Source organism: Nyctereutes procyonoides, unplaced genomic scaffold (assembly GCF_905146905.1).
Source record: "Nyctereutes procyonoides isolate TBG_1078 unplaced genomic scaffold, NYPRO_anot_genome, whole genome shotgun sequence".
NCBI classification, from domain to species: domain Eukaryota; kingdom Metazoa; phylum Chordata; class Mammalia; order Carnivora; family Canidae; genus Nyctereutes; species Nyctereutes procyonoides.
In genome coordinates, this window is record NW_026575052.1 from 33768288 (window position 1) to 33796119 (window position 27832).

The 27832-nt window shown below is 35.5% G+C and overlaps 1 protein-coding gene across 5 annotated transcripts in view; it reads right to left on the bottom strand.

The window, feature by feature from the left end:
* Positions 1-27832, bottom strand: part of SREK1 (splicing regulatory glutamic acid and lysine rich protein 1) — a 45203-nt gene that overhangs the window by 15693 nt on the left and 1678 nt on the right. The window contains exons 2-10 of one of the 5 annotated variants that reach the window (XM_055331175.1): positions 23436-23498; positions 20188-20321; positions 14378-14493; positions 8644-8808; positions 8324-8502; positions 6999-7129; positions 6006-6120; positions 1195-1314; positions 457-825 (exon numbers count right to left, since the gene is read on the bottom strand). In XM_055331175.1, the coding sequence (XP_055187150.1) occupies positions 457-825; positions 1195-1314; positions 6006-6120; positions 6999-7129; positions 8324-8502; positions 8644-8808; positions 14378-14493; positions 20188-20321; positions 23436-23498 (1392 nt within the window). Of the gene's footprint in view, positions 1-456; positions 826-1194; positions 1315-6005; positions 6121-6998; positions 7130-8323; positions 8503-8643; positions 8809-14377; positions 14494-14779; positions 20322-23435; positions 23499-27832 lie in introns of those variants that run through there. The other 4 variants (XM_055331178.1, XM_055331179.1, XM_055331176.1 and 1 more) reach the window with 4 other exon arrangements.

Here is a 27832-nt window from a genome sequence, read left to right on the forward strand (position 1 = left end):
CAGCAGCAGCAGCAGCAGCCGCTGCAGCTGCCACCACCAGATTCAAACAGTGGGTTACAAAAGATAGTTAAAAACTTTTCAAAAGGGACACCTGGGTGGCTCAGTAGGTTAAGTGTCTACCTTGCACTCAGGTCCCACTCAGCAGGAAGCCTGCTTCTCTCTCTCCCTCTGCCTGCCGCTCCCCCTTCTCTCTCTCTCTCTGCCAAATAAGTAAATAAAATCTTAAAAAAAAAACCAAAAACTTTTCAAATAACTTTGCCCAATTATCATCCCTTCTACCTCACTGGTTCACTACTGTGGCAAGGGCTCTACTAGAGAAATGTTTATTCTGCAATTAGAGGGAAATATTATTGTATTGTTTCCATTTGCCCAGAATAATCTTTTCCCCCTTGGTTAAAATTTATTTTCATTTGTTGACAGTATATTCCTTGGCAAAAATTTTAAGCATTATCAAACCTGCTGGAACTACGAGATCTTCTTGATGCGTTGTAACTTCTGGGTGGTGTTCTGGATTTTTTATCCTTCTTTCTTTTCTCATCTATCTCCTTGGATCTGTCCTTGTCTCGTTCCTTTTCTTTGTCCTGTTCCTTTTCCTTTTCCTTGTCTCGCTCCTTGTCATGTTCTTTGTCCCGCTCTCTCTCTCTGTCCTTTTCCTTGTCTTTATCCCGGTCCTTGTCCCGTTCTTTATCTTTGTTTTTACCCCGTTCCTTTTCTTTTTCACGTTCCTTCTCCCTGTCTCTCTCTTTTTCCCTTTCCTTTTCTCTATCTTTTTCTTTCACTCTTTCCTTTTCCTTGATCTTTTCTCGGGTGTCTTTTCTCTTGTCCCTTTAAAAACAAAAATAAATAAATAAATTCACAACTAAAATTATTCTATTCCCCAAAAAGGACCTACCTCTTTCCTCGACAATCAACCCAAAACAATTTATACTAGCTTATAACACATTACATAATAATTTCTATGTAACCAAGGTGTACATGAAGCTTCTAAATCCAACAATTAACAGGTTCAATTATGTATTTTAGAAACCTCATGCGTCATTCTGATCATCACACTCAAATCAATGGCAACCAATATTAATCACTACTAAAACAATCAGAAAAATTTAATGTTGCTCATTAAAAACCTAAACCGTAAGAATTTTTTAACAAATGAAGCCACAAAAAAACTTACCGCTAATTTCCCCCAAAACTCACCGTGAACGTGAACGACTCCTTGACTTTCGCCTCTCTCTTGATTTAGAGCGTTTTTTATGTGGGCTCTTAGATCTGCGTCTGTCTTTTTGTCTTGAACGTGATCTATTATGGGATCTACTCCTAAAGAAAAACAAGTTGTTAGAATGTCAATACTTACTGTTAATTTCAATTTTTAAACATTTAAGATGTCTTTCAAGTAAGAAAATTTTAAGACCTATCCCAAGTATTTATCAGTATTTTAAAATTCTCTATTACGTAATGCCTCATTTAGACTATTTGAAATAAATTATCCAGAACACAAAGACAGAGAAAGAAATTAAGTTACTTTCTATGTCAGACTGAAGTTGTAATATTCTTTTTTTTTCTTTTTAATTTATTGAGAGAGAAAGAGAGAGAAAGCAGGAGCAGGGGGTAGGAGTAGAGGGAGAAGAAGAAGCAGCCTCCCCACAGAGCAGGGAGGAGGCAGGGCTCCATCCCAGAACTCTGGGATCATGACCTGAGTCAAAGGAAGACAATCAACTGAGCCACCCAGGCACCCCGTTTTTTCTTTTTTTGAAGCTGTTATTTTCACATGTGGTTTTCTTTTGCTCATTATTATATGACTGTTACTATGGGACTTCTCCCATAGAGCAAGTATTTATATCATAAATTTAACTCTTGACCTGCACATAATAGAACGGCTTGTGGTTATACCGCTTATGGTTATACTTTGACAGGAAATAGTGGTTTTAATGGCTCAAGAGTTTCTCTAACTGGCTGTGTGATATTCGTCATAATATATATTAAGAATGTGTACGGAAGCACCCAGTACTAATTACGCTGCTAGTATGACAGGAAAATAAATGTTACTCATGAGTTAAAGATATGTATAATCCTATGTTGGATTTGCAAGATCTTGATTTTATAACCATATAAACATAGCTATTAAAAGAAACCTTTATTACCAGAATTCTTGCAGGAGAAATAACTGTTACTCCAATTCTGAAATTCTCTAGGCTCCTTCTTCTCAATGAAATATTGCTTATATAATGTGATTTTCTTTAATAAAGAGGTACCCTAATAACTAGTTATTAAAATGTAACAAAATTGAATGTATGGAACTTAACAAAGTGATGAGACTCACCAGCTCTGGAGTAAAACAATCTGGCTGTGACACTTGGCTCTGCCACACACTAGCTGGGAGAACCCTTACCCACTCTAAGTCTAGTTTCTTCATCTACAAAGTTGGAGAAGCATACCTACGTAGCCTCAGGCTGTCATGAGGACTGAATCAGATGATGCATGAAAGACTGCCTAGCAGTCTCCGGTACGGAGTAAATGCTCAAAATTCTTAACTCTCAAGATCCTCAACATTAACAATCAATATAAATGAAAACTTTAAATTATAGCTTATTTTTCCCAAGGAGATCAAATCAACTTTCATAAGTATGCTTTTATAATTAAAATTCATCTTCATAGTCATGTTTTCATGAATTAAGTTAAAACAAATATCTATAAAAGAAATACAGAGTTAAATACTTGCGGTATGCTAAGTCAGAAAAATTTCCACACAATTTTCAATTAATAAAATCTTAATCCTAAACACATTTTTCAGTTAGTTAAAATCTGTTTTCCACAGCTAATTTTCAATTGAATCACTCACCTATTATACAGCTTTAAAAATTATACATTTATCTTCATACCACATTTTTAATATAAGAAGATAAGCCACAGATTGTTGAAATCTTTATTACTAATAACCCAAGAGACACAGAGTTGAGTGATAGGTATTAAGGCAAAACTGCAAAACTTAAAAACATTTTTAATCCATTTATAGACATCCACATAAGGGCAATGTGTTTTAAGGCCTTTGCTTCTATGTACTTAATAGAAACTCTACTTTTCTGTCCTAGTTAACCTTGCTAAAAATATATAGTAATTTTGTTTTCCTCCAACACTGCTGCTTTTTAACCTTAAGCAAAGAAACACCTTTTAAAACATTATGTATAGCCTTAATAAATAAAGTTAAAAAACACTGATCAGGGCAGCCCAGGTGGCTCAGTGGTTTAGCGCCGCATTCAGCCCAGGGCGTGATCCTGGAGACCTGGGATTGAGTCCCACGTCAGGCTCCCTGCATGGAGCCTGCTTCTCCCTCTGCCTGTGCCTCTGCCTCTCTTTCTCTCTCCTCTCTGCATAGTCTCATGAATAAATAAATAAAGATCTTAAAAAAAAAAAGCAAAAAAACACTGATCACTGGCTTCCCATCTTACCTTATGGGTCTGCAGAGTTTGAAAGTCCCAAGAGTAATTATCCTATTTTAATTTTGACATTAAATACTTTCATGTCCCTATCTCACCCACTAGTCACCTACAAACAAGTGTTGTGAACAGGAACGCTAAAAGCTTCAAGTCAAGAGCAAATCTAATCCAACCAAAGAGAAAGACTTGAGTTACCATTAGGAGATCATTTCAGCATATGTGCAAAATCACATTTATAAATTAAACTGTAAATACAGAGCAACTTACCATTATGTCTCATCAAAGTTCAACTCTAAGTCCGCTCTTTCCCATTAAAATACTAAGAAATGTCTTATGGTTCCCATGCTGGTCTGTCAAGGTTACTTAACTTTATAATAATCACAGTACTACCTACCTTTTATAACACTGTCATTTGGAAAAAACACATATAAAAATTTGAGCATAGTCGAAACATTTCTCCAGTCCTAGCCAAGATCACAATGACAAGAAATCCCTTCCTGCCTCCTAGTACAGAAGGAGAAGGAACAGGAAGGGGATAGAGGCTGGAGGGAGGCTCTAGGAGCATCTGAGAATGCTAAAGAAAGTAGAGGGTGAGCCTTCAAGAGCAAAGGATCCTGAAACTCACATTCCTGTTAATAAGTCTAGTGAGGCAGAGCCAGAGCTGAGGGTATCAAATTCCACTAGCAGGGGGAAGCCAAGAAATGCCTGCCATCCCACTCCCATACCAGGGAAGTTCCTTCCATACCAAGATCCTTAAGACAAATGTTTGTGGTTAAGGAGTTTTTTTTTCCCCCTGTTAAAAAGAACCTTTCTTCTTTTGTATTTATGAACTCAGTAAAGGCTACAAGTGTTTCTATACATGTATAAAAAACAGTATAAATTTACGCACTACATAAACTTATCTGAGTGTTACATATATGTGTGTGCCAAAAACAAGTAATTTCTAATGCCACACAGACAAACCTACAGGGAAGCTTTCTCATGAATTAGGAAGTAATTAATAAATTTTATCTTGGACTGAAAAATTCTTCTCTTAACCCTTGATAGGGGAAATTATCCAAATATACCTAAAATGATAAGAGCAAGCAACCTTAAAGCAGAAAGTTAAATTGCTCCAACAGATAAATCTTCACAGAGATTATCAAGGAAACAATGATGTTAATCAAATTTTGCTTTTTTCCAGCCTTAGAAAACCACTAAGGTATTAGATTTGGAGCACAGCTCTTACAACAACACAAAATGAGGTTCAGGTCATTGGTCTCCTGTTTCCTCAGAAAAGAGGCAATTACTCTTCAGCTCAATTTTGTATTTCCTTTACCTCCTTTACCTTCACCACATCCTGTCAATCTGTAAAAATATTCATAATCTAACTGACATCTGTTGCACTGCCTTATTCCTTGTACACGCAACGACTTCCTTCACTTGGATCTGAATTTGCCTTACTGGAAGACCCTGGAGGGCGACAGTAAACTATATCCCAAAAGAGACTTACAAACTAAGAATTATAGAAACGTATATACCAATAAGCAGTCAGAAGTATAGTTTACTAGAGTCAAAGAATATAATTTTTCCTATCTCATTGCTTCAATCTCCTTGATATCATAGAAAAGACTAAATTGAGCTTGCTGCTGACACTGAACATAGAGCATACTGATTCCTTTTCCCTCCCCTCAAACCTTCCTCCTCCTCTAATACCACCACACAGCTCGCACACACACAGGCATATATACTTTTCTCTCTCTTCTCTTCAGATCTAAGTATGTATATACATATTAATACATAATTAGGATCCACTATATACATTTTCACATTTCAGTAACATCTCCCTATGTATCTTAGAGAAGACAGTAACACTTGACACTTTAAACCTGATTCTTAGGGCACTTCCAATCAAAATGATATTGCAAATTCAAATTTTGAGGTCTATTTTGGACTAAATACAAAACAGATTTATTAAAAGAAGAAAATCACAATGACAGAACTAAGTTCAAAAGTAAGATAAAAAGAACAGAAACAGAGCTTAAGTATAATAACAATACTGGAGCTAAAGGTGCAAAGTCACTCCTGTGCTTCAGGTCCCAAAGGGGGTGCAAGAGGCTCTTATCATCAAGAATACCAAAGATCTAAAGCACCTCACTTGACTCATGAACTAGAGATAAGTTAGTACTAGAAACCAAGATCTAAGGTGCTACTCTCCAAGCCGTGAAGGGACTGAGGGGCAGGGGAGCTGCTACTTCAACAATACTTCAGCATCACCACACATGTGTTTCCTTTTCTCAAGAAGAAGAATGAAAACTTTCTACCAGTTCTGTATAAAGACTAGTTTATTCTTAGAAAAATCAGGAATAAAGCACCTCAAGATAGAAAACCAAACTCCAAAACTGTAAATTAGAGATAATAAAAATTATACATTAGATAAAATTTCATTTGTAACTACAGTATTATAATTAAAGCAACATTTAATGATAAATCTAAGTCCTGGTGAGCTCCAGCAAAGTTTCTAAAACCTCAGAAATCTTAACTATTTTAAACACAAGACCAAAAAATTTAAAATAGGATAGCAGAAATTCTCACCTGTGTTTTGATTGTGATCTTTTTCGTCTAGAATGGGATTTTGAGCTAGACCTGGATTTTGAACGAGTGTGGGAACGAGATCGACCGCCTTTTCTTTCATTGCTCTTTCCAGACTCTGGGAGGAAAAAACCACTTTGCAGTGTAAGCTCAGAACAATTAAAGATCCCAGTTAATAATCAGGCACAAGTGGAATGTACCACATATAGTGCAAGGGGCCTACTCTCTGTACATCCTCCTCCTGTGCAATTATCCTTCAGAAACATCCAAGAAAGTCATTGCATAAACTCGTTGAGTGCAGCCACCCTGCAGCAGTACATATAAACCAGATGATTATAAACAGCTGTTCGTAATATTTTGTTGCTGCCATAATGTACCATTATAACATGTCTGTAATTCCTATGACAGTGATTTTTCAATCTCCTCTCCATCTATTCTGCTAGTAGTGAAGCTTAAATTCTGAGTGATAATTTAGGAAATCTGCTCAACTATAAACCACGTAGACATTTTTAGATTGGATTTTAACTTTCAGTTAGCAACACAAAAGTCTGTGTTCCTTTACCTTGCTAAAAGTCTTCATATTTTGTTTAAATCATGGGCTCTCTTTCCTATTTTTAAAATGAAAACTTTGAAGGAAAGTGAACCTGCATGATTTTAACATTTTAAGTATATTTATTCATTTTAACCTCACAGTAACATTTATACTTTGCGTTAAGCAAATCAGTTGTGGGCACTGACTCTGCTACGAAAACATAAAGAACTGATGAAACTCAAACTAATTCAATATCAGTGCTTCAATTCAGTATCATGGTAAAATACATTTGTGCTAAGCAGTTCTTTGACCTTTGACGCTAGAAAGTCACTTACTCTTTCTTGAGTTTCAGTCTTCTTGTTTGTAAAATGATGGGACTGAACAAGATAAACTCTAAAACTCCTTCCAGTTCTAAGGTTCTATGATCTTAAACTGTGACCTATGTAACAACACTGTGGCCTTACCTGGTTCAATGGCTGCTGAGATAAAGGACTGAGCCTCTCGTACTCGCTTCATTACTTCTTCTAACTCCTTAGCTGCAGCCTGAGGTGTCATCTCAGGGGGTTTTACTATTGCATTGTTGGAGTGATTAATTCTAAATTAAAAATATTAGCATATCACAAATACACACCATATTTTACAAAACATGAAACAAATGTTTAAAAGACAGACATATTTATAAATCTGAGGACATCTCGAAAGCACATTAAGAATGATACAACTAAATACAGAATAATCAAAACCAACATCAAAACCATGATTAATCTCATTACCATCCATCTTTATCTCTTGCTAACAAAGCCAAAAGCAAAGAAAAAAGAAAAACAACACTAGCTGACTTCTTTAATACTTAAATATACCAAGACAAGTGCTTTTCCATACAACTTACGTTAGAATAAATTAAAATGCTGACACCAATATTAAAATGAATCATTTCTCATCTTGGATTATAAGATTTTGTCGGCATCTCTGCAAGCTGGGAGAATGCAGGAAAACCTCTATATGTGCACAATTTTAATCAACCCTGGACCATAGGTGAGTCAGATACAGCTTCGAATGTGGGAGATACCTCATAAAACTCTTCCCTACTAGGTTAGAAGTGGTTTCTCTGATGCACATAAATGAATCTGATGAGTCTCACTTTACCCCCCTTCACACTGAGAAGACAAGCATTCACTAAAAAAAGATATTAATTTTTTCATAGCTGAAAGCTGTATAACTAAGGCAATTACCTATGAAATTCAGATAAAACTCTTGCCTCAATAATCTGTAAGAAACAGATTTTCTGGTCTTGAAAATGTAAAGTCTATGCCAATTTTTCTTTTTGCAAACAAGGATATGAGAAAATATTAACACTCAAAATGCATGACTTAAAATATTTCTGGGCACTTAATATTATTTTCCTCCTAGGATTTTGGATTTACAGAAATTCTTATTACTATATTACTCTAAGTTCATCAACGTAGATTCAACCGTCCATTAGTCTAGTCATAATGCAAACCCAATCCGATTGATCAGAGCTTATGGGAAAAGACCTGTAATCATTATATAGGGTATATAATGTTAACATCAAATTAGATCTTATAAAATAGAAAATAGTATGTTTTCAAATATAATTTTAAAAGCTAAAATGGTAAATAACTCATATATTTCATTTATACTTAACACAAAGTCTTCCTTTCCACAAATTGCCAATTACTATTAAAAAGAAAAAAAAAAGCCTTAATTACATCAGAAATAGTTTAAGCTTTTCCAAAATCATTAAAATTTCTTTTTTAGGGTTTCTTACTTCAGTGGCCTGTCTCCAAACATAACTCCATTAAAAGCAAGGGCCCTTGGTACAGAATTTTGGTCTGCAAATTCCACAAAAGCAAACCGAGTTGGCTGAGTCTCATCACCTGCCATCCGCACAAACTTCACTTCTCCAACTTGTTTAAAAAATTCAAGTAGTTGATCAGCTGTCGTTGTCTGAAGAAACAAAGTCACACTTTAATGAAGTATATCCTTCTTAAAAAATTAGGTAAATGTTACTTTATAATCGATATGACTCTGAAGAAGCAGGAAAGAGTTAAGAGGTCCTACCACTCAGCTGCTTCTTAAATTAGTTACCTGAGAATTTAAATTGCCAACATAGACTGTTCTCCTAATTTCATCAATTTTGGAAGGATCCACATTTCCCATAAGTGGTGGTTGTGGTATCTCTCCAAGTGTCGCAATGTTGGGGTCTAGTGCTGCTGCTGGTATAGCTCCCAAACTGCTAAGGGAAACACCCAACTATAAATTAAAAAAAAAAAAAGAAAAATAAAGAAAGAAAGAAAGAAAAGAAAGAAAAAATACATATTTTCTATTAGTATCAAAGATTACTATTCTTTAACCTTAAAAAGAAACTATCAATTCAACAAGAATGGAAGGAGACTAGGGAGTCCTAACTTTAAGCCAAGTATACATCTGAATTATTGAGAAGGAGGCCACAGTTCTGTGTATCATTAGAAAAACAACATAATTCTTAACTACCTAGGTAACTACTTTCAAACTTGAAATTAAAAATGAACAATTATCCTTCACAGTAGTCACATCATAAAGTTGCCGAGAACTGGATTACTGAATACTACATCAGCGTTCCTAAGGAAAATACGGGGCTAGGTTCCTGCAAGCTTCTGGTCACATTTTCATCTATTTCACCCAATAAATGCATTATCTTGTGTTACATGTTTCTATTTAAAGACTCCTTATTTAATATATATTGTTGATTCATTAACATTGAACTCACAGCCAGCAGTACTATCAACCAGTGCCTGAATGAACCTTACCAAACCCACATATTTTCTCTATAAGGCCCATCATAGCCCTCCAGCCCTTAGGAACACAATAGTATATACTTGGGGGCTCATTTAAAAAGCAAAGTCAGCAACAAAATACAAAAAAATGTTTAACACATGGTACCAGACCACAAAAAGGACCATTTTTACAGACTTAGAGCTAAAACAAGAAGGCAGTGTTGCTGTTTGAACTCATCCGAGAATATACAGAGCACCTAACTCAGAATTTTCATCATTCTAAGTGTCAATAAATGACTGTAAAAGCTCCACCATGTATTGATTTTTGAGGCTTCAAATAAATTGTAGCTAAGTCAGTGAATTTACAAGTACAGAATTCACAAATAATGAGAATCACCTGTACCTTGGGATGTCAAGAACATTGACTGAGTTCCTTATGGTTAATAATCAGTGCACCTAACTTTTGCTGCATTTTTTTTTTTTTAATTTGAGAGAAAGAGGGACACCTGGGTGGCTCAGCGGTTGAGCATTTGCTTTTGACTCAGGTCCTGATCCCAGGGTTCCAGGATCAAGTCCCACATCAGACTACCCATCGGGAGCCTGCTTCTCCCTCTGCACACACATGTGCATGCAAGCAGGGGACGGGAGAAAGGGAGAGGGGGAAGCAGACTCCCTGCTGAGCAGGGAGCCTGAAGTGGGACTCAATCCCAGGACCCTAGGATCATGCCCCGAGCTGAAGGCAGATGCTAATAAACCAATTGAGCCATGCAGGTGCCCCTTTGCTGTGTTATTAACATAATCCTCATATCAACTGTAAAAGGTAAGTATGAATATTATGCCAATTTCACAGATAAAGACTTACAGATGTGAAATAATTTTCCCAAAGCTACTTAGCTACTAAGTGTTTGTAGAATCAAGGTACCACTATGCACAAACTAAAAGTGAAACAGGGACAAAGTTTACCTAAGAAACCTAAAATACTGAACTGACTTATACTTTGGTGGGAACAGGACAAAACCTTTGAATGATCTTTACATTACTAAATTCAGTTTTAGGTCGTGTTAAGGAACATGTTTTTAATGTGAACTTACGCTACAACTTTTATTTCCATTTATGAGATATAAAATTTCGAGCAGTGGGGTTCGCCTGGGTGGCTCAGTCAGTTAAGCATCCAACTCTATTTCATCTCAGGTCAAGATCTTAAGGTTATGAGATAAAGCCCCGAGTCAGGCTCCAGACTGCTTAACATTCTCTCTGTCCCTTCCTATTTTCTTCCTCTCGCTCTCCCCCTCTCCAAAAAAAAAAAAAAAAAAAAAAAAAGGAAAGAAAATTTTGGACATAAGATTAAACAAATACAAAGTGAAAACACTTCCTCAAGGTAGAGATGAAATTGATAAAACAAAAATATCACTTATACTCATCACAAAAGCCTGTGTAAGATCTTTATAAAATGTCAAATTATGTCTTACACCTTGCTTAAAACTACTCATTGGCTTCTGGTTAACTTTACAATAAAATTCAAATTATTTTCCAAGGCCCAAAAGCGCTATTATCAGTACCCTATCTAACCCTCCACTATCTCAAAACACATACTACCACCACGCCCATTTCCTAATAAGCTTCAACTATACTGCCTGCCCTTCTATACCTTGAAGACACAAGTTTTTCCCACCTTAGGGCTTTCACTTAGTGTTCCTGCTGCCAGTCACATCCTTTAGAAATCAGGTCATTCATATCCTCTAACAGATTTCCCTCACTTCATATAAAGCTTCATTTCCTCTCAACCACATCACTGTTTTTCTTCATAGTATTTATTATAATGTGTGGTATCTTGCTACTAAAAGATCTTAGATTTGTTGCTCAGCATCACCATTTCAAGTTATCATAAGGTCGTATAAAATAGCTCAATTCGAAATGGGAGAGTGATCTCTGAATCAAGGCCACCACCCCAAGCCTAGTTTTTTTCCATGTTTTGCTTGTATATCGACACTCCTTTTTTTCCCCCCAGCTTTGTCTTCTACGGTATAAGGTACACAGATGTTTGAGGATTACTATATTTAAGTTTTTTTTTAACTGTGCAAAAGAATTGTTATATACTAGTGTTAAATCACAAATATGACTATTATTTATTAGTTTTGCATGGATTTAAAGCTTTAAACAGGCCTTTCCAGGTAACTCTCAGTTGTCAATCCCTTTGACCTGCAAATTTTCTCCATTGGGACATTATATTTATTTACATACATACACACACACATACTCATACACTTGGAATGGGCTTTTCCAAATCATCTCATCCAACCCCTTTGTTTCTCAAATTTAAAGTTCAGTTTTTTAGAAACTTTTCCTGTGTCTTCCTTTCATATCATCTTGCTATCCCTATGCTATTCAATAGGATAGTCAATTATGACATACAGCTACTTGAATTTTAATTAAAACTCAGGAACACATTTCAAGTGCTCAACAGGCACATGCTGCTAGTGGTTACCACACTCAATAGTACAGATACGGACATTTTCAGCATAGCAGAAAGTTCTATTGAATGTGGATGCTCTGTAACAATATGATTACCCTTCTTTTGATGATTAGTCTACTTTCTAGCCCTGATCTAAGAAACCTAAGTATTTAGTTACCCTTGTGGTCTTCATTGGGTTAAAGATGACCTAAACTCCTGACATAACACTTTTTGCCTTCTGACATAGAAACTATGGCTTCCCTGAAACCAAAATGTTCCAGGCATAGGATGAATAAATACAAAAGCCCTACCGCAAAAAATATGCTTGGAATGTCTAAGAAACAACAAAGCCAGTATGGCTGAAGTAGAGAGTAAGCTAGGAAAACAGGTAGGAAAAAGGTCAGAGAGGTAAGCAGGAACCAAGTCACAATGGGTTACCTGTCCTCTATTTTCTAGCTCAAATTGTTCTTCATAAATTAAATTTCAAAATAATAGCTATCCACAGCTAAATTAAAAGAAAACCATTTCCCCTCAAGGCAACAAATTAAATAAAAACTTACGCTGTTGCTTACCAATCCCTCTAAGAATTATCAAGAGTGCAAGACAATACTATGAAAAAAAAAATAGTGATCCAGAAATTAACATATTAAAATATGCCAGAATATAACCAAAATAAAATTTTCTAGAAAATATCTAAAAAGTATCTAAAATATCTAAAATGTCAAACTCAAACAATCAGATGTTGAATTAAAAAGTATTTTCCAAGGGTGCCTAGGTGGCTCAACTGGCTCCGGTCACGACCTCAGGATCATCCAGCCTTGTGCTGGGGCTCCTCACTTAGGGGGTGTGTGCTTGAGATTCTCTCTTTCTCTTTCCCTCTATTCTTTCCACCACTCACACTCTTTCTAAAATAAGTAAATCTCAAAAATAAAAGGGGCAATTGTGTGGCTCAGTCAGTTTAGTGCCAGACTCTTGATTTGGGCTCAGGTCATGATCTTGGGGGTTGTGAGACTGAGCCCCATGTCAGGTGCTGTGCTGGGTGTGGAGCCTACTTAAGATTCTCTCTTCCTCTCCCTCTGTCCCTTCTCCCCCTTTCTCTCTCTCCTGCCCCTTCAAGTAAGTAAATAAATACAAAATGCATCCCCCTCACCCCAAAAAAATAAAAAGCATTTTCCCACCAGGGATCACAGTGCAGGTCTCCAGCAATACAATGACATGTAAAAAAAGACCTAAAATTTTGCACTTCAAAGTTTCAGAGACCACTTTCATAACTTTGGTAAATTAACTACTATCAAAGGGGCACCTGGCTGGCTTAGTCAGTAGAGCCTGAGACCCTTGATCTCCAGGTGTGTTCATGTTTCACAATGGGAGTAGAGTTTACCTAAAGGAGGAGGGAAGAGGGCACCCGGCTGAGTCAGTTGGTAGAGCATGCAACTCTTGATCTCAGGGTTGTGAGTTTAAAGCCCACATTGGGTACAGAGATTACTTAAAAATAAAATCTTAAAAAAAAAAAAAGGGAAAAAAGTATTTTAAAAAATTAACTACTATCATAAAGCTAGTATTCATTCACTCCCTAATAATCCAATACCACAAATCTAAGATACAACTTATAATTACGGTGAATTTTGTATTTTGTCTTGCATTATTTTTTGAAAAACAATGACCCTTCTTTAAAATAAATATAAAAAGAGGGGGATCCCTGGGTGGCTCAGCGGTTTAGTGCCTGCCTTCAGCCCAGGCATGATCCTGGAGTCCCAGGATCGAGTCCCACATTGGGCTCCCTGCGTGGAGCCTGCTTCTCCCTCTGCCTGTGTCTCTGCCTCTGTCTCTGTGTGTGTATCTCTGATGAATAAATAAAATCTTTAAATAAATAAATAAATAGCCTATTAACAGCAAAAATATTTTTTTTTAAGGATTTTATTTATTTATTCATGAGAGACACAGAGAGACAGACAGGCAGAGACACAGGCAGAGGGAGAAGCAGGCTCCATGCAGGGTGCCTGACATGGGACTTGATCCCGGGTCTCCAGGATCACACCCTGGGCTGAAGGCGGCAATAAACCGCTGAGCCACCCGGGCTGCCCAACAGCAAAATCTTATTTAACCCCTCTTAGAAATCACAAAAAAAGGTATTAAGTTGCTAAATGTATGTAGTTAATGAGAAAATATTTTTACCGTGTTTCTATCATCTCACATTTTCTCAGTATCAAATGTTTCTGATATTTTTTCCCATTGTAAAGCTGTGGATCATTTTACTTTAAAAGATTTAGTCCTCATGAACGCGGAAATATAGTTACCTAGATTTTCCAATTCCCTAGGCAATCTAAAACGCTCAGTTTCAATAAATGATTCTCCAATGAATAATCTACTTTAGTTCTCAAATTTAAACAAATGCCCAATTACTTCAGACGTAATTCCAAAAGTCAGTTTAAGTCAACGATAACATGGGAGGAAAAATTAAATAGACATTAGGTAGAAAAATTGAGCAGACATTTTCAATCCTTTCCATTTAAAAAAAAAAAAGGTTCCAAACAGAAATAATTTTCTAAGTTCTTTTCAAATCATTACAAAACTGAACATAAATCCCTTTCAGAAGAGGGTGTGTAATACTTACTGTAGTCAGGGGATTTGGGGTCGGTATGGGAAGCAAGCCTGCACCAGGCATTAAACTTGTCATGGTTGGAGCAGGAGCCAATAAAGAGAGGGCTTTGGATTCCTCTGGAATTTTACCTGCAGAGGCAAGTTCCAAACATTACGGGAAGCAGAAACACCACACAAACTTTACACTATGATTTTACAATTACCCTTGCACTTAAAAAATAATAATAATAAATGAATCTATCTATCAGATCTGTACAAAGAAATAAATAAGAACTTAAGTCTTTCCTTTTATCCTGCTCTACTAGGAAAAATAAAAGTGAGCAAAACTTCAAAGACTAACAATCTCATTAATGGAATATTATTTTAAAAATTGAATAATGTAGACAATTATTTAACACTTTGAGCTATGGGTCACCTGTACTGGAAACTTAATGTTCATGAACCAAACGATATCAAGCATGGACGCTTTCCCAGGACGGTGTTTTCGCGGTGATCGAAAGTTGTGTTACACATGACAACCGTTCGTGTTGGCTGCATCACTAATAGCACACAGAACATCAGATACAGAAAAGAAGAACATTTTTTAAAGTTTAATCCCCAGAAATGGCAAATAACCAAATTAGTCAAAAAAAAGAAAAAGAAAAAACAAATATGTGCGAATTGAAATTTGTTCCTTAATGAGTGCCCCTATCCTAGTTACTAAAACTACCTACTGGTGATGCAAACAATTTTGATAACCTTCCAATATATTCTATTCAATTTTTCAAGCAGACAGAAAAAAACAAAAGCCTACTCCATGTAATCACCTTCAATTTAAAAGGAAGCCTACACCCATCAAGTTAAAAAAGACCTCTCACCAACTAGGTCAGAGATGCCTAAAAGAATCCAATTCAAAGAACATGCCTTGGGAATTACTAAAATTTTTGAGAATCACTAACAAAAAAAGTTCCTTTGTCTCAGGAAACTTCTTAACGTCCTGACTTTTAGAACCAATTTATGTATACTTATCTGAAGAGGAGTGGTTAAATGCCTAATGTCTTGCTTATAAACACCTTGACTGCCTAATAAAAGTAGTGTAACACTAAAACAATCTTAGACACTAAAAAGAAAAAAATCCCTAGAACTAAAAAATGAAAAACTTACTCTAAAATAAGTTCATCAATTGCTGTATTTAAACACTAAACTTTAATCAATTAATTTTGATATGAACTGCAACTTCCGCACATTTTCCCTTTCTGTCCTCTTTCTCTACTGCTCCTGCTAAAGTATTACTTAAAAAGTTGACTGCATATATTTATTTTAGAAAAGCTACTTATAATTACGTGGTAGTTGTCTACACATTTCCATTATGGAGTCCTCAAAAAATAAAACAGTGTACAAAATCACACTAAATTGAAAATAGCATATGGATTAAGTTTTCAAAAGCACCGTGCTGAATTTAGAACTGAAATTTCTACTTAAGACAACCAGACGTGGAGGGATAATCTCTAAACAATATTATCTGAATATACCTGTAAACATGGATGGAATTCAAGACAGCTTTTAAAATTTGATTTAAATAATGGTTACACCTTATTTATAGGAACAGAAAAATTACATTCAATTAGCTTTAACAAATCCTACTTTTTCCTAAATTTTACATCTAAGTCTACATTAATTTACTAATTTCAAAAACAGTTATTTTATTATTTCAGTGTAAATTCTGCACAAGCACAGATTTTTTAACATGCATAAATAAAAGGTAGGTAGGCCTTACTGAAGACATCAAATAACAGTAATTTATTTTATATTTATTAGTTACTGGTATTAATACACATTATCTGTATACCCACCTATATATACTAAGCTATTTATATTGCTACCAGGCCCGTTTTATGTTATAAATAGGTATTATTTTTTAAATGCTTTAAAACCTGAACACATCTTGATAAATCAACTGAGGTCCTGTGTCTGTGTAAATCTTATGCTTTGCCACCCTAATTTACATACCCAAAATATAAGCTAAGAATTTCGATTATTAATGTCCCCAATTTAAGATTACTTGTAATTAAATAAGCAAAAGTATCCATAAAAGACAGTGTAGGAAGATTACACAAACAAAAAGTATTCAACACAGGCCAAAAGATGAACACTTGATATTATGAAGACTTCCACTTTTGGCTTAAAAAAATTTTCAGTAGGTTATCTGCTTCTCACTGCCTTTCACAGTAATAAAAAAATATTATAAATGGTAAGTCTAACTGTAATCACATTTTTTCCTTATTCTAATTACCATTAAAGATACTTTAAGAAAAAAGTCCCATTGCTTAACTCCCAAGATAGAATTCTATCAAATTTACCCTCCAAATACTATCAGAGTATATAAAAGTATAAAACAAACAAGCATTCAGCATTTTCCCCAAACTATACTCCTCAAACTCAGCTGAGAGGAAAAACATCTCTCAGAGAAAATTAAAGTGCTAGTCCTAATCTTGGAATCCATTTAGAAGCTAGTGACATCTGAAAATTTTGCAAAAAATTCAAGCAGAGAAACACACACCAAGTTTTCAACAAACTTTCTCAAATACCCATTCCCCATATAGGCAAGTAAAAAGTCTTTGTAAGTCAAGGAAGTAAGTTCTTTTCTATAATAAAATAACTCAAAAAAGCGAATGTCTCTGCTTGTCCTCTACCCCTAAATTAGACTAAGAAATTTACTTACTTTCCTTGAGGATTTTGTATGCTTAAATTTCTAGGGGATAGGATGAAAATTATTAGCTATCAGTTGGTTTTTATGAAAGATGTAGATTTGGGAGAAAAATTGCAAAAATGTTGTAATGAGGTCAGAAAATGTTCCTAAGAATTCTATCAGTGTTTTAGTGTTTTGAGAACAAAATGTACTGTGCAGTCTATAAACACCAATTAAGACTCACACTGAGCTTCACAACACTGTACCCTAGTTTACTATGAAAATTTATTTCACTGTAAGATTGAGCTCTGCTATTCATCTCCCAATATAATCTGCAAAGCAATGTTATGAACCCTTAATGGAATACCATTTACAAAGAACTGGAAACCCAGCTCACAAGTTAAAGTGAAAGAGATTTAACAAAACAAAAACAAAAACAAAAACAAAAACAAAAAAAGGGACAAAATAAAAAGAAATGAAATTAAAGTAAAACAATAAAAAACAGAGACAGGGCGTCCATCTTCTGCGGTTCAGACTCCGATCTCATTTCCCCAATGAAGGTTTCACTTGACGGCAGGTTTAGTGGCATGGCAAACAATGCCTAACTCAGGCAAGTGTAACAGGTCTGCCTTGGCCAGTCTAGTCATCTAATAATGCACAAATATCACATAGAGAAAACATACAAAACCAAATTAATAGTCAAAATCCATCTACCAGAAAATGTGGACATAAAGTTACGACTGATGATTAGGCTGACACCCTTGTTATGTTTGACCTTATCTTTTTCTAAGTGTTAACATTTATAAAAAAGAAATCTGAGATGCACGCAACAACAAAAAGAGGTCATATCTGGACAAGTATAATGAAAGCATATTTTATTTTGAAATGGCAGGTTTTATTAACAATAGCTAATGCTTAATATGTATGAAACTATTACACATCAAACATTACTTATACAGCTTAGGACCTTGTTACAAATCTGTCTGCATTAGAAAAACAGCAAATTGAAAGAAACTGAAAAAACTTTTCTTAAAACTGTTGCTTGCTATGGCTGTCTCATTTCTTTCATAATGCTGTTTCTATAACATCAAAGAAAGAATGCAATCAGTGAAGTCAATAGAAGAATGCTCACAGCACCCTATCTCCTCTAACAGAACTTACTCCACTGGAACTCTTTCCTTTGATTTATTTCAAACTCACTTTGCTATCTTTTTCAGTACATAACACATTATTACTCTGCTTGCAGTGCATAATCAGATCTTTCATGGCTCACTGTAACATTCTTCAGATTCTGTAAGGTTAAATTGGTGATATTTAGTTATACTAAATGAAAAATGTGTATCTCAAGGTTTCTCTAATACCAATTATTTTATCAGTGTTCTAAAATACACCTAAATTGCAATAAAAATGTGCTTAAACTTTCATGTTCAAAACCAGAGAAACTGTCTCAAAATGGTAGTATTAAAAATATTCAAGACCTATTGTAGTGTGTATTTATTAAGCTCTATTAAGTACAACAAAGAAGAAAACCTCTATATGCCCATAACCTTGAACATTTATGACAAATCATGGTTTGGGCTTCTCAAATACATGAAAAATTCTAAGGGAATATAGCAAGGTTCCAACAAAGCAACACTGATAAAAATTCTTCCTTCCAATTCAGTAATGAGCCAACATAAGATCCTGCACTGTTGGTAGCATAGTTTTCTGATAGGATTAAGATTCCCATTTAATAAACCTGCCATCTGACTTTTTCCCATGCAGTTTACCTGATGTGAAACTGGTATGAACTTGGTATGCAGAACTAAACCATTACCAGCTCTGTTCTCACCTTGCTTTCTCCAATTCTGGGCTCACTGTCCCCTTACAGATCAATAGATAAGGATAGATTCAGCAAATAATTAGCTTTAATCCATTTTTATTGTACTAGTCTATTCTAATCTCCAGGCATGGGGGAAAATACTTTCAAATTTCTCTGGAAAAACATCCAGAATGTCCTATTCTGAGACTTCAAAACCAAAAGAATGGTACTCACTGTATCTAACTGTAATGTTTTTGACATCCCAGAATAGACATTCTGAAATAAGCATCAAATTTCAAAAGTGCAACACTGTGTACCATATGTCAAGTTATTTTAATATTAGCCTTGTTTCTAAAAGAGGTTTTAAAACATTCCATATGAAAACTCCTTAAATTGTTCCAGGTAAATTTTTTATGTTGTAAAACAGTTACCACCATCCACAGGGAAAACATACTTTAAAGACATTTATAATGAACTATTCGAAACCCAAAGAGTACACATGCCATAATGTGTACTCGAAATAAAAATTGATTACACACCAGAACTGTCAAATTCAGCACAGCCTATTATATGTGAATGGCTCTGTAAACAGAAATTACTACAAAATAAGTATTAGTAATCATTAGCTCTTAAAGCAGGTTAAGTCTTAAATTTAACGAGGCTTTTGGCCTTGTTCCCATGTTCAACAACTATTTCCTTGATGGAGGCTTTGGGCTTTCCATGATTTTTCTTGAATTGCCCATCCTACCCCCCAAGAGAAGCCAGCCATTAAAAGAAAAAAGTAAATTCCAGTTGCATAGCAATCACACTGAATATGCAATAATGGCTCAATGACAAGGTGAATTACCTTAAGAGGATACTTTAGAGATTAAATTATAAATATCTTTCTTATAAATACTACTTAACCTCAATTTGGGAAAATGAACAATTTTTATTTATGATGTCATTAATACTGTATACACAGGGGCAAATGCTCCCTTATACATACATTTAAAATAATTTCCCTTACCAATGTAGTATTTTAATTTCAGAAACCTTTGTTTACAACTTGCAAATTGACTACAGAAAGCCAAACAAAAGAAACCAGAGAAGTAATTCATGAATTTTTTTAAATGTTTGGCTACAAAATCTCAAGCACAAGTATGTAATAAATAGCCATTTAATGTATTTATTAGGTAAAAATTCTTTCCTTCTCCAAATTTCATTCCTACACACACACACACAGACACACACACACAAACACACACACAAACACACAGCAATATACTATCTACCTACCAATTTCTAGGAAAGCCAAAGGTAGTAACACACAGGACAGAGATTAAAATAATGGAAAAACATGTCAGATACCAACCTTCTGCACAAGGTACAACTATCAGAGCTCTGTCAATAAAAACCGTGTTAGTTAGATGCTGGGCCACGCCAACACTTGATGGGTCACGAAACTTAACATAACATACTTTGGAAGAAAAAGCAAGAGGTGCGTTGCTGCAAGATAAAAAGAAAAACAATTGGACTAATAAACATTTGGTTTGTTTTGTCATTTTCACTTGAAACATCTTTCTTAGATCTCTGCATAATCTTAATCAAGAATTTTTACTGCTAAAGATTATTAAGACAAAAAAAGTTTTGTATTTTTAAATTTTTATCTAAATTCCAGGTAGTTAATATACAGTATAATATTAGTTTCAGGCATACAATATAGTGATTCAACACTTCCATACAACATTCCGATGCTCACCACAGCAAGCGCACTCCTTAATCCCTATCACCTATTTTACCTATCCCCCCACCCCTCTGCCTTATGGTAACCATTAGTTTGTTCTCTATAGTTAAGAGTCTGTTTCTTGGTTTGCCTCCCATTCCCCCCGCCTTTGCTCATTTGTTGTGTTAAATCTACACATGAGCGAAATCATATGGTATTTGTCTTTCTCCGATTTACTCTGAGTAGAATACTAACTCCATCCATGCCATTGCAAACGGCAGGATGACATTTTTTTACAGCTGAATAATATTCCATTGTGTATATACACACCTTCTGTTTCTACATTTTGGCTATAAACATTGGGGTGCATGTATCCCTTTGAATTAGTGCTTTTGTATTCTTGGGTAAATACCTAGTAATGCAATTGCTAGGTCAAAGGGTAGTTCTATTTTTAACTTTTTGAGAAACCTCCATGTTTTCCAAAGTGGCTGTACTTAAGGCAAATCTTAGGTCTTTCACCGTGATTTGTCTACAAAAGTTGACAGAAATCTAGGAAGTCCTATTGTCTTACTCTAAAAACTTGAAATTTATGAGTTAACCCAAGCAAAACATGAAAACAGCAGATTTAACCCAAAAATGTTCAACCAGCATATTATATCAATGGGCAAAATCACTTTATAAAAAGTCCCAATCCTTCAAATTTTGTAACCACTTCCAACCTTTCCTAATTAGATCACTAAAAACTTCACCAGGGTCTTGCAAATAGACAACAAAGAATTAATATTAAGATCTTTTGCATGTACTAGACTGCTTTAGGCTAGCTAGGCAGCATTTTGATTTCCAGACCAAAGATTTTACAAACAAAATTTTAATTATTTTATATGCAAAAGACATATTCTTCTAAATCCTACCAGATTCAGTTTAATCTAGGTAGGTCTACAGTAAAAAACCACAGAGCAGAGCACAGATGAAAGCAGTTTTCCCATAATATAATTCATCTTGTCAGACTGCAAAATATACTATATTCAATGATTATCATTTTGTCTATCTGTCCAAGACTATTTTTAATTAAAGTCTAAAATTTTCTTTAGCAAGAAAAAAAAACCCAAATACATACCTAATATAGAACATATACACTCCTTTAAAGCATTAACATTTCTTACACTATGAAATAAGTGAGATCATTGAAAAATATCTTTGCCTTGTGCAGTAATTTATGTTACAAAACAGGTCAAGAAAGTTGACCATAATCCTAGCTCTAGTAAATGGCAAAGGTGGGACTTGAAGTCTAACGATCTAAAGCCAAATCTAATGCAACCTTAATCATTCAACTAATCAAGAATTTTAAAAACATTTTAGGGGTGCCTGGGTGGCTCAGGTAGTTAAGTGTCTGATTCTTGATTTGTGCTCAGGTCATGATCTCTGGGTTGTGAGATGGAGCCCCACATCAGGCTATGCCTGCTTGAGATTCTCTCTCTCCCTATCCTTCTATCCTTCACACTCTCTATTAAAATAAAAAAAAATTTAGAAGCATTTTAATGTACTATCAATTCCAAATATTAGACATTTTTAAAATTAGAAATTTTCACATAAAGTAACAAATCCATCTTGATAATGATTATACATATTCATGCTATTACCAAAACACTCTGATAATGAAACATATTAGCATGTAGAACTTGAACTTATATTATTAATGTAAATAGGCTAATAAAAGTTGGCAAAAAGAAACTATCTCTTTCTCACCCAACCCAACTCAATTCACTCCTGCCTAAGGCTATCCAATTCAGGCTTCAACAGGCTCACTACAACAATGCCTACTCCCCACTCACTCTATACAAGCATCTAAGTACTTCATGAATTTGTCACTGAGGTAAAAACAATGGTGTCCACACTTAACTCACCTTTACATTACCCACATCTCCAATTTGGACCTCTCTTTGAGCTTTAGACTCCCAGATCCAAGTGCCTGCTGGGATATCACACCTTGATGGTCACAAGGCCCATCCCCCAAAAGTTACTGAGTCTGAAATAAGTTCATCACCCTTCTTCCTCAACAATCCTGTTGTTTGTCCTATACATCATCTCTCAGTTAAAAATACCACCATATTACTCAAATCATAAATCTAGGAGTCACTAAATGTAACTGTCATTAGTACCTTTCACTAAATGCTTCTAAATCTCTTCTGGCTACATGGTTAAATTCCACTTCTTTGTTCCTTAAAGTTAGGTGTGCCCATGTTAACTTGTTTTGGCCAATGTGAGCAGGACCGACATTCAGGAGCTTTAAGGGACATTACTTGGCTCTTTTGCTCCGCCACAATGACCAGCCTCATTTGAGAAATGGGTGGCTGACTGCTACATCAGCTTCATCCCAGAGTGAGTGATCACAATGAGTAGAGTTCCCTACCCCACAAACTTAGCATAAGAAGTAATTCATTTCTACAAACTATTGAGATTCAGGGGTTGTTTCCATCCTTGACCCTTCCTTCCTCCTTCTTCATCCAGTTGATCGTTAAATCCTGTGAAGACTGCATCCCAAATATTTGTCACAGGAGTTCTTTCATCATTCTCATGATCAGGGCCTTAACTCAAGCCCCCATCATCTCACAAGGATTATTACTATGGCTCCTAACCCATCACAGTGATTCCAATCCCAACTCCTTAATAATGGTCTTTCACAACAGCTGCCAGAGTAATCCCTCTAAACCCTATATTTTATGTCATTCCACTGCTTAAATTTACTTAAATTTTACAGACACCCTTCTGTTCGTGCTTCATCCTCTACATTGCACCCAAAAAATCTAGGCATTAGAAGTACTTGTGGTTTCCACAACACATTCTGAATATCTGGGCCATCTTTGCATATACTGTTCCATTTGCCTATGATATCCTACCTTCCTTTTTGAGGGGTAATTCCACTTTTCTTCAAGGCTTGAGTTTCCAAGTCTTCTGGAAAGCTATTTTAAGATATCAAAGTGGTTAGGTACCCCTCCTCTATGTGCTTCCAAGACATTCTATATACACTTTCAGCACAGACTTATTTAAGAGTTTTCATAGGTGAATTCCCCAACAGATTTTAGAAGCTGCTAGCCACAACTGATTTGCCACATGACCCAAGGGCCCATTTCACCGGCTAACCAACCACCTATAATTTGGGTGGCTTGATCAAATGAACTTAAACAATCAGATTCTCTCTCTTGGTCTGAAAAGTCACTGAGAATCAGGGCTTGGGCCAGATGCCAAAATACTGAGTACAAAATAAGTCTGCAAAGAAAATAGAGCAGATACATGGAATGAAACTGAGTGGACAATAAAGCTTCTGAGAAGAGGCAGATAGTCACCTTGGATGCTGAAATCTTTCTGGTTCCCAGTCCCAGTTTCCATGAGGCCTACTTGTACTACAGTCTTTATTTCAATTTAGAGAAACAATTTTATTTCTTCTCAAACTAGACCAAGTGGCACTGTTTCTTTTTCAACAACCCTTCCCCCTAAAAAAAAAACTGTAATTACAATGAGCTACTAAAGCTCTAGCAATTACAAGTACACTCTCTTTTAGCATTCTTCAAGAGCCTAACAAATCGCCATTGAAACTACTTTCCCTAAACGGTCAGATCCTTTTGTGAAAGAATGGAAACCTAAATAATCACTATTGAAAACTAAAAACACAATTCCCAATACCCCTACTTAAAACCCATATCATTTCAAATTTAAAACATCCAGGGGAAAGGAAATATGAGACTGGGTGGGAAAGCAATTTCATGTTATGATAGGCTACCAAGATTTGAGAAGCCCAGAACTGGTTAAGAAAGGCTGATCTGCGCGCATCAAGCATGATCATAAGAATGCAGACACTAGACATAGCTACACCACCGTCATTTTCATCTCCTTTCTTAAAATACAGAAAAGAGATCAACATATATTTAACACTATCTTATTTTGAACATTATAATCTAAATTACAATACAGTGGCAAGCCTAAATACAGAAGATGCTCAACAAGTGTGTATTTATTTATAAATCATTGTTTCCAAATTTTATATTTACAGCTTTTGTTCTCATAAACCTAAACTTTTAAACAAACTTACTTTTTTTTTTAATTAAATAGAATTATCATTTTTAAGTCTATTTTTGACCTAGAGTTTTAACTTTTTAAAGGGTGTTTGTTACATGTTCCACTTGGTCTAAATGTATGCTTCAGAAGAAAGTAGCAGCAGCCAAATACAGCAAATTTTACGTCTGCCTGATTTGTTGAATCAAATTTTGCCTCTTTTTTCAAATATAAAACTTTATACAGTCTTTTTTTTTTTTTTTCAAAAAATTTCTAACAGTTTAATGTAGAAATTACAGAGCCAACTTTTTGAGCATCAGTTATATTTCCTAGGCCCTAACTGGTTATTTTGTTTTTCATTAAACATGGTGATGGCATTGTACAACATTTTTGAAAAAGTGAATGTGGTACTAATTTTTCCAGTAATTTATTGGAAGATCTATCAAAAAGGATATAATTCAAAGCAAGGACAAATTACACAAAAGTATGTGTAAAATATTAACTGACACATAACTTTTAATAGGGTTTCTGAGGAGGACTCCAGTGGTACTTTGGAGGGCACAATTTTTCCTTTTGTTAAGATCTTCTTACAAATTACTGACACTTGCCAACCAAATGCCAGAAGGCATTCCCATCAATGCCTGACAATCAAAAGGACACATTTTCAAATGTTTCCAGCTAAAATCCACTTACTTAAAACACCAAACCAAAGGACTCAATATAGCCAATGACAGAATTGAAATGTTATTACTATAAATAAGACACAAAAATATGAAAAAATGATTATATGTTGAATGAAAAAAGTTTACCATCAATGTATAAATCCTTTGACTCTGCTACATTAAAATAAGCACATATCATAAGGACTGCAGGCAAATATATGGAAATAGAGGTTTCAATAGGATCGTAAGCAGAGTTTTCTTTTTCTCTCTCATAAAATGACTATACTGGTTCTATTAATATTTTTAACTAAATAAGTAAAAGGTGACACATTTTTTCCTTACTTATTAATACTTCTGTAGACCAGAGAGGTGAAGAAAACCAGTAAGCAAAAAGAAATCAACACAAGTGTTAATATGAAAAACGGTGTTAGAAATCAGGATAGGATTACCCTCCAAGGTTAGTCATTTGAAGGGAGACACTGGGAAACTGCTAGGGCGCAGACAAGCCTGATGTAGGTGGTGATTACATAGGTGTGCTCACTTTGTGGAAATCCATCAAGCTGTACTTTTATCCATGCATTTTTCTGCATATACAGGACACCTAAAAAAGGGGGGGGGAGGGGGACTAAAAAACTACAAAAGTTTCTTACTGCAGTAAAAAGTTTCCATGACATGGTACTCCTCTGTTGTGCAACAAGTGAAAACAAAAAATTCTGGGTATTGGGCAGCCCGGGTGGCTCAGTGGTTGAGCGCCACCTTCAATCCAGGGCCTGATCCTGGAGACCCCGGATCCAGTCCCACGTCGGGCTCCCTGCATGGAGCCTGCTTCTCCCTCTGCCTGTGTCTCTGCCTCTGTGTGTGTGTGTGTCTCTCATGAATAAATAAAATCTTAAAAAAAAAATTCTGGGTATTTATCATCCAGCAGCATAAAAAAGAGCACAATTAAGAATTAACATATATATATAAATAATGTTTAATTACCAATGTTTAAAAGCTAAAAAACTGAATCACAGCCTCATTCCAAAAGAATTCAATTTAAAACATGAATTTTCATATTAACAGGTGAATGCTTAAAATGTTAATGAGAAACTGTTTCCGCATTCTATTAAAGAAATATATTTCCACCTGAAAAAAAAAAAGAATATATTTCCAAATTTTAAACAAATGAAATTCTACTCAGCTTCCAGAAGGTACTGTTTCTGAGACACTGCAAAACATTCATCTGTCTTCAATACAACTACTACTATTGTACTGTTATCCATTTCAGCTCAAATTTGCAAATAACATCTTTAATATAAAGACCAGGTTATGACCACTTCATTATAGAGCAGAAAACACCCTATTAGTAAAGCAAGGATATTTCTGAAAGACAGGAATGAGGAATTACACTGAAGGAAAAACTGATTAGGAATACATGTGCTGTTTGTGTTACAATTTTGCAAAACGTATTAGTTTGTGACACAGTAACTCTACCAAGTTTAAGTAAACAGTGTTTATTCTGACTTTCAAAGAAATTAACATCTAATTTCAAAAAAACAGCTCATTACTAAGTATCAGATAGTAACCGGCAGCATACTGCCACCCATACCTGGTTTTAACAACGAAAGTGGCTATTACGTTGGCACTGAATAATATTCTGTGATATGTTTCTTCTACCTATAAGACACCTTATTACCACAACCTTGAAAGGAAGGTTAGTTTACAAAAGCTCTTGTACAAAATATTTTACTGCTTGTTTCCAGTTAAGCATACAGCACTCCTCCAAACACTTCTCCATCATTAAAAAAAAAAAAAAAAAAAGTTCTGAATGCTTAAACCAAGAGACAGCAGAAAACATTTTCAAAAGTTAAATAAGATCGTCAAGCTATATAGCCGTGGCTAGCCAATAAATAGTATACTCATGCACTTATGAAGTATTCTTGACAAAAATGTATTATCTGAATCTAATCATGCAAAAACAATGTACACAAACCCAGATTAAGAATCACTCTGCAGGAGATCACTCTGCAGGGGCTCAGCAGTTTAGCGCCTGCCTTGGGCCCAGGGCGTGACCCTGGGGTCCCGGGATCGAGTCCCGCATCGGGCTCCCTGGAGCCTGCTTCTCCCTCTGCCTGGGTCTCTGCCTCTCTCTGTCTCTCATGAATAAATAAATAAAAATCTTAAAAAAAAAAAAATCATTTTGCAAAACAAAGTACAAGACAAAATGACAACGCCATGAAAGATTTTTAAGAAGGTGACAGGGGTCTGTTCTGGATTAAAAGAGGTAACAATCAAATGCAACGGGTGGTTCCTGATTATATTCTAGACAAAAAAAAAAAAAGGAAAAGGAAAAGGGAGTGAGAGAAGGACGGACGGACGGACGGACACGTGACTGTAACTGGGAAAACGTAAACTACTTCGTATGCAGTATCAATGTTCAATTCGTTAAACGGGCTCTGGAATCGTGGTAACGGAGGAGGATGCACCTGCCCCAAAAAGACACACTTCGGCGCCGAGGGCTGGCCAGGCACGGCGTCTGCTCGGAAAGGACGGGCAGCAAAACGGGGCGGTTGGGCGCAGGGGGCGTAGGCAGCGGGAGGCGG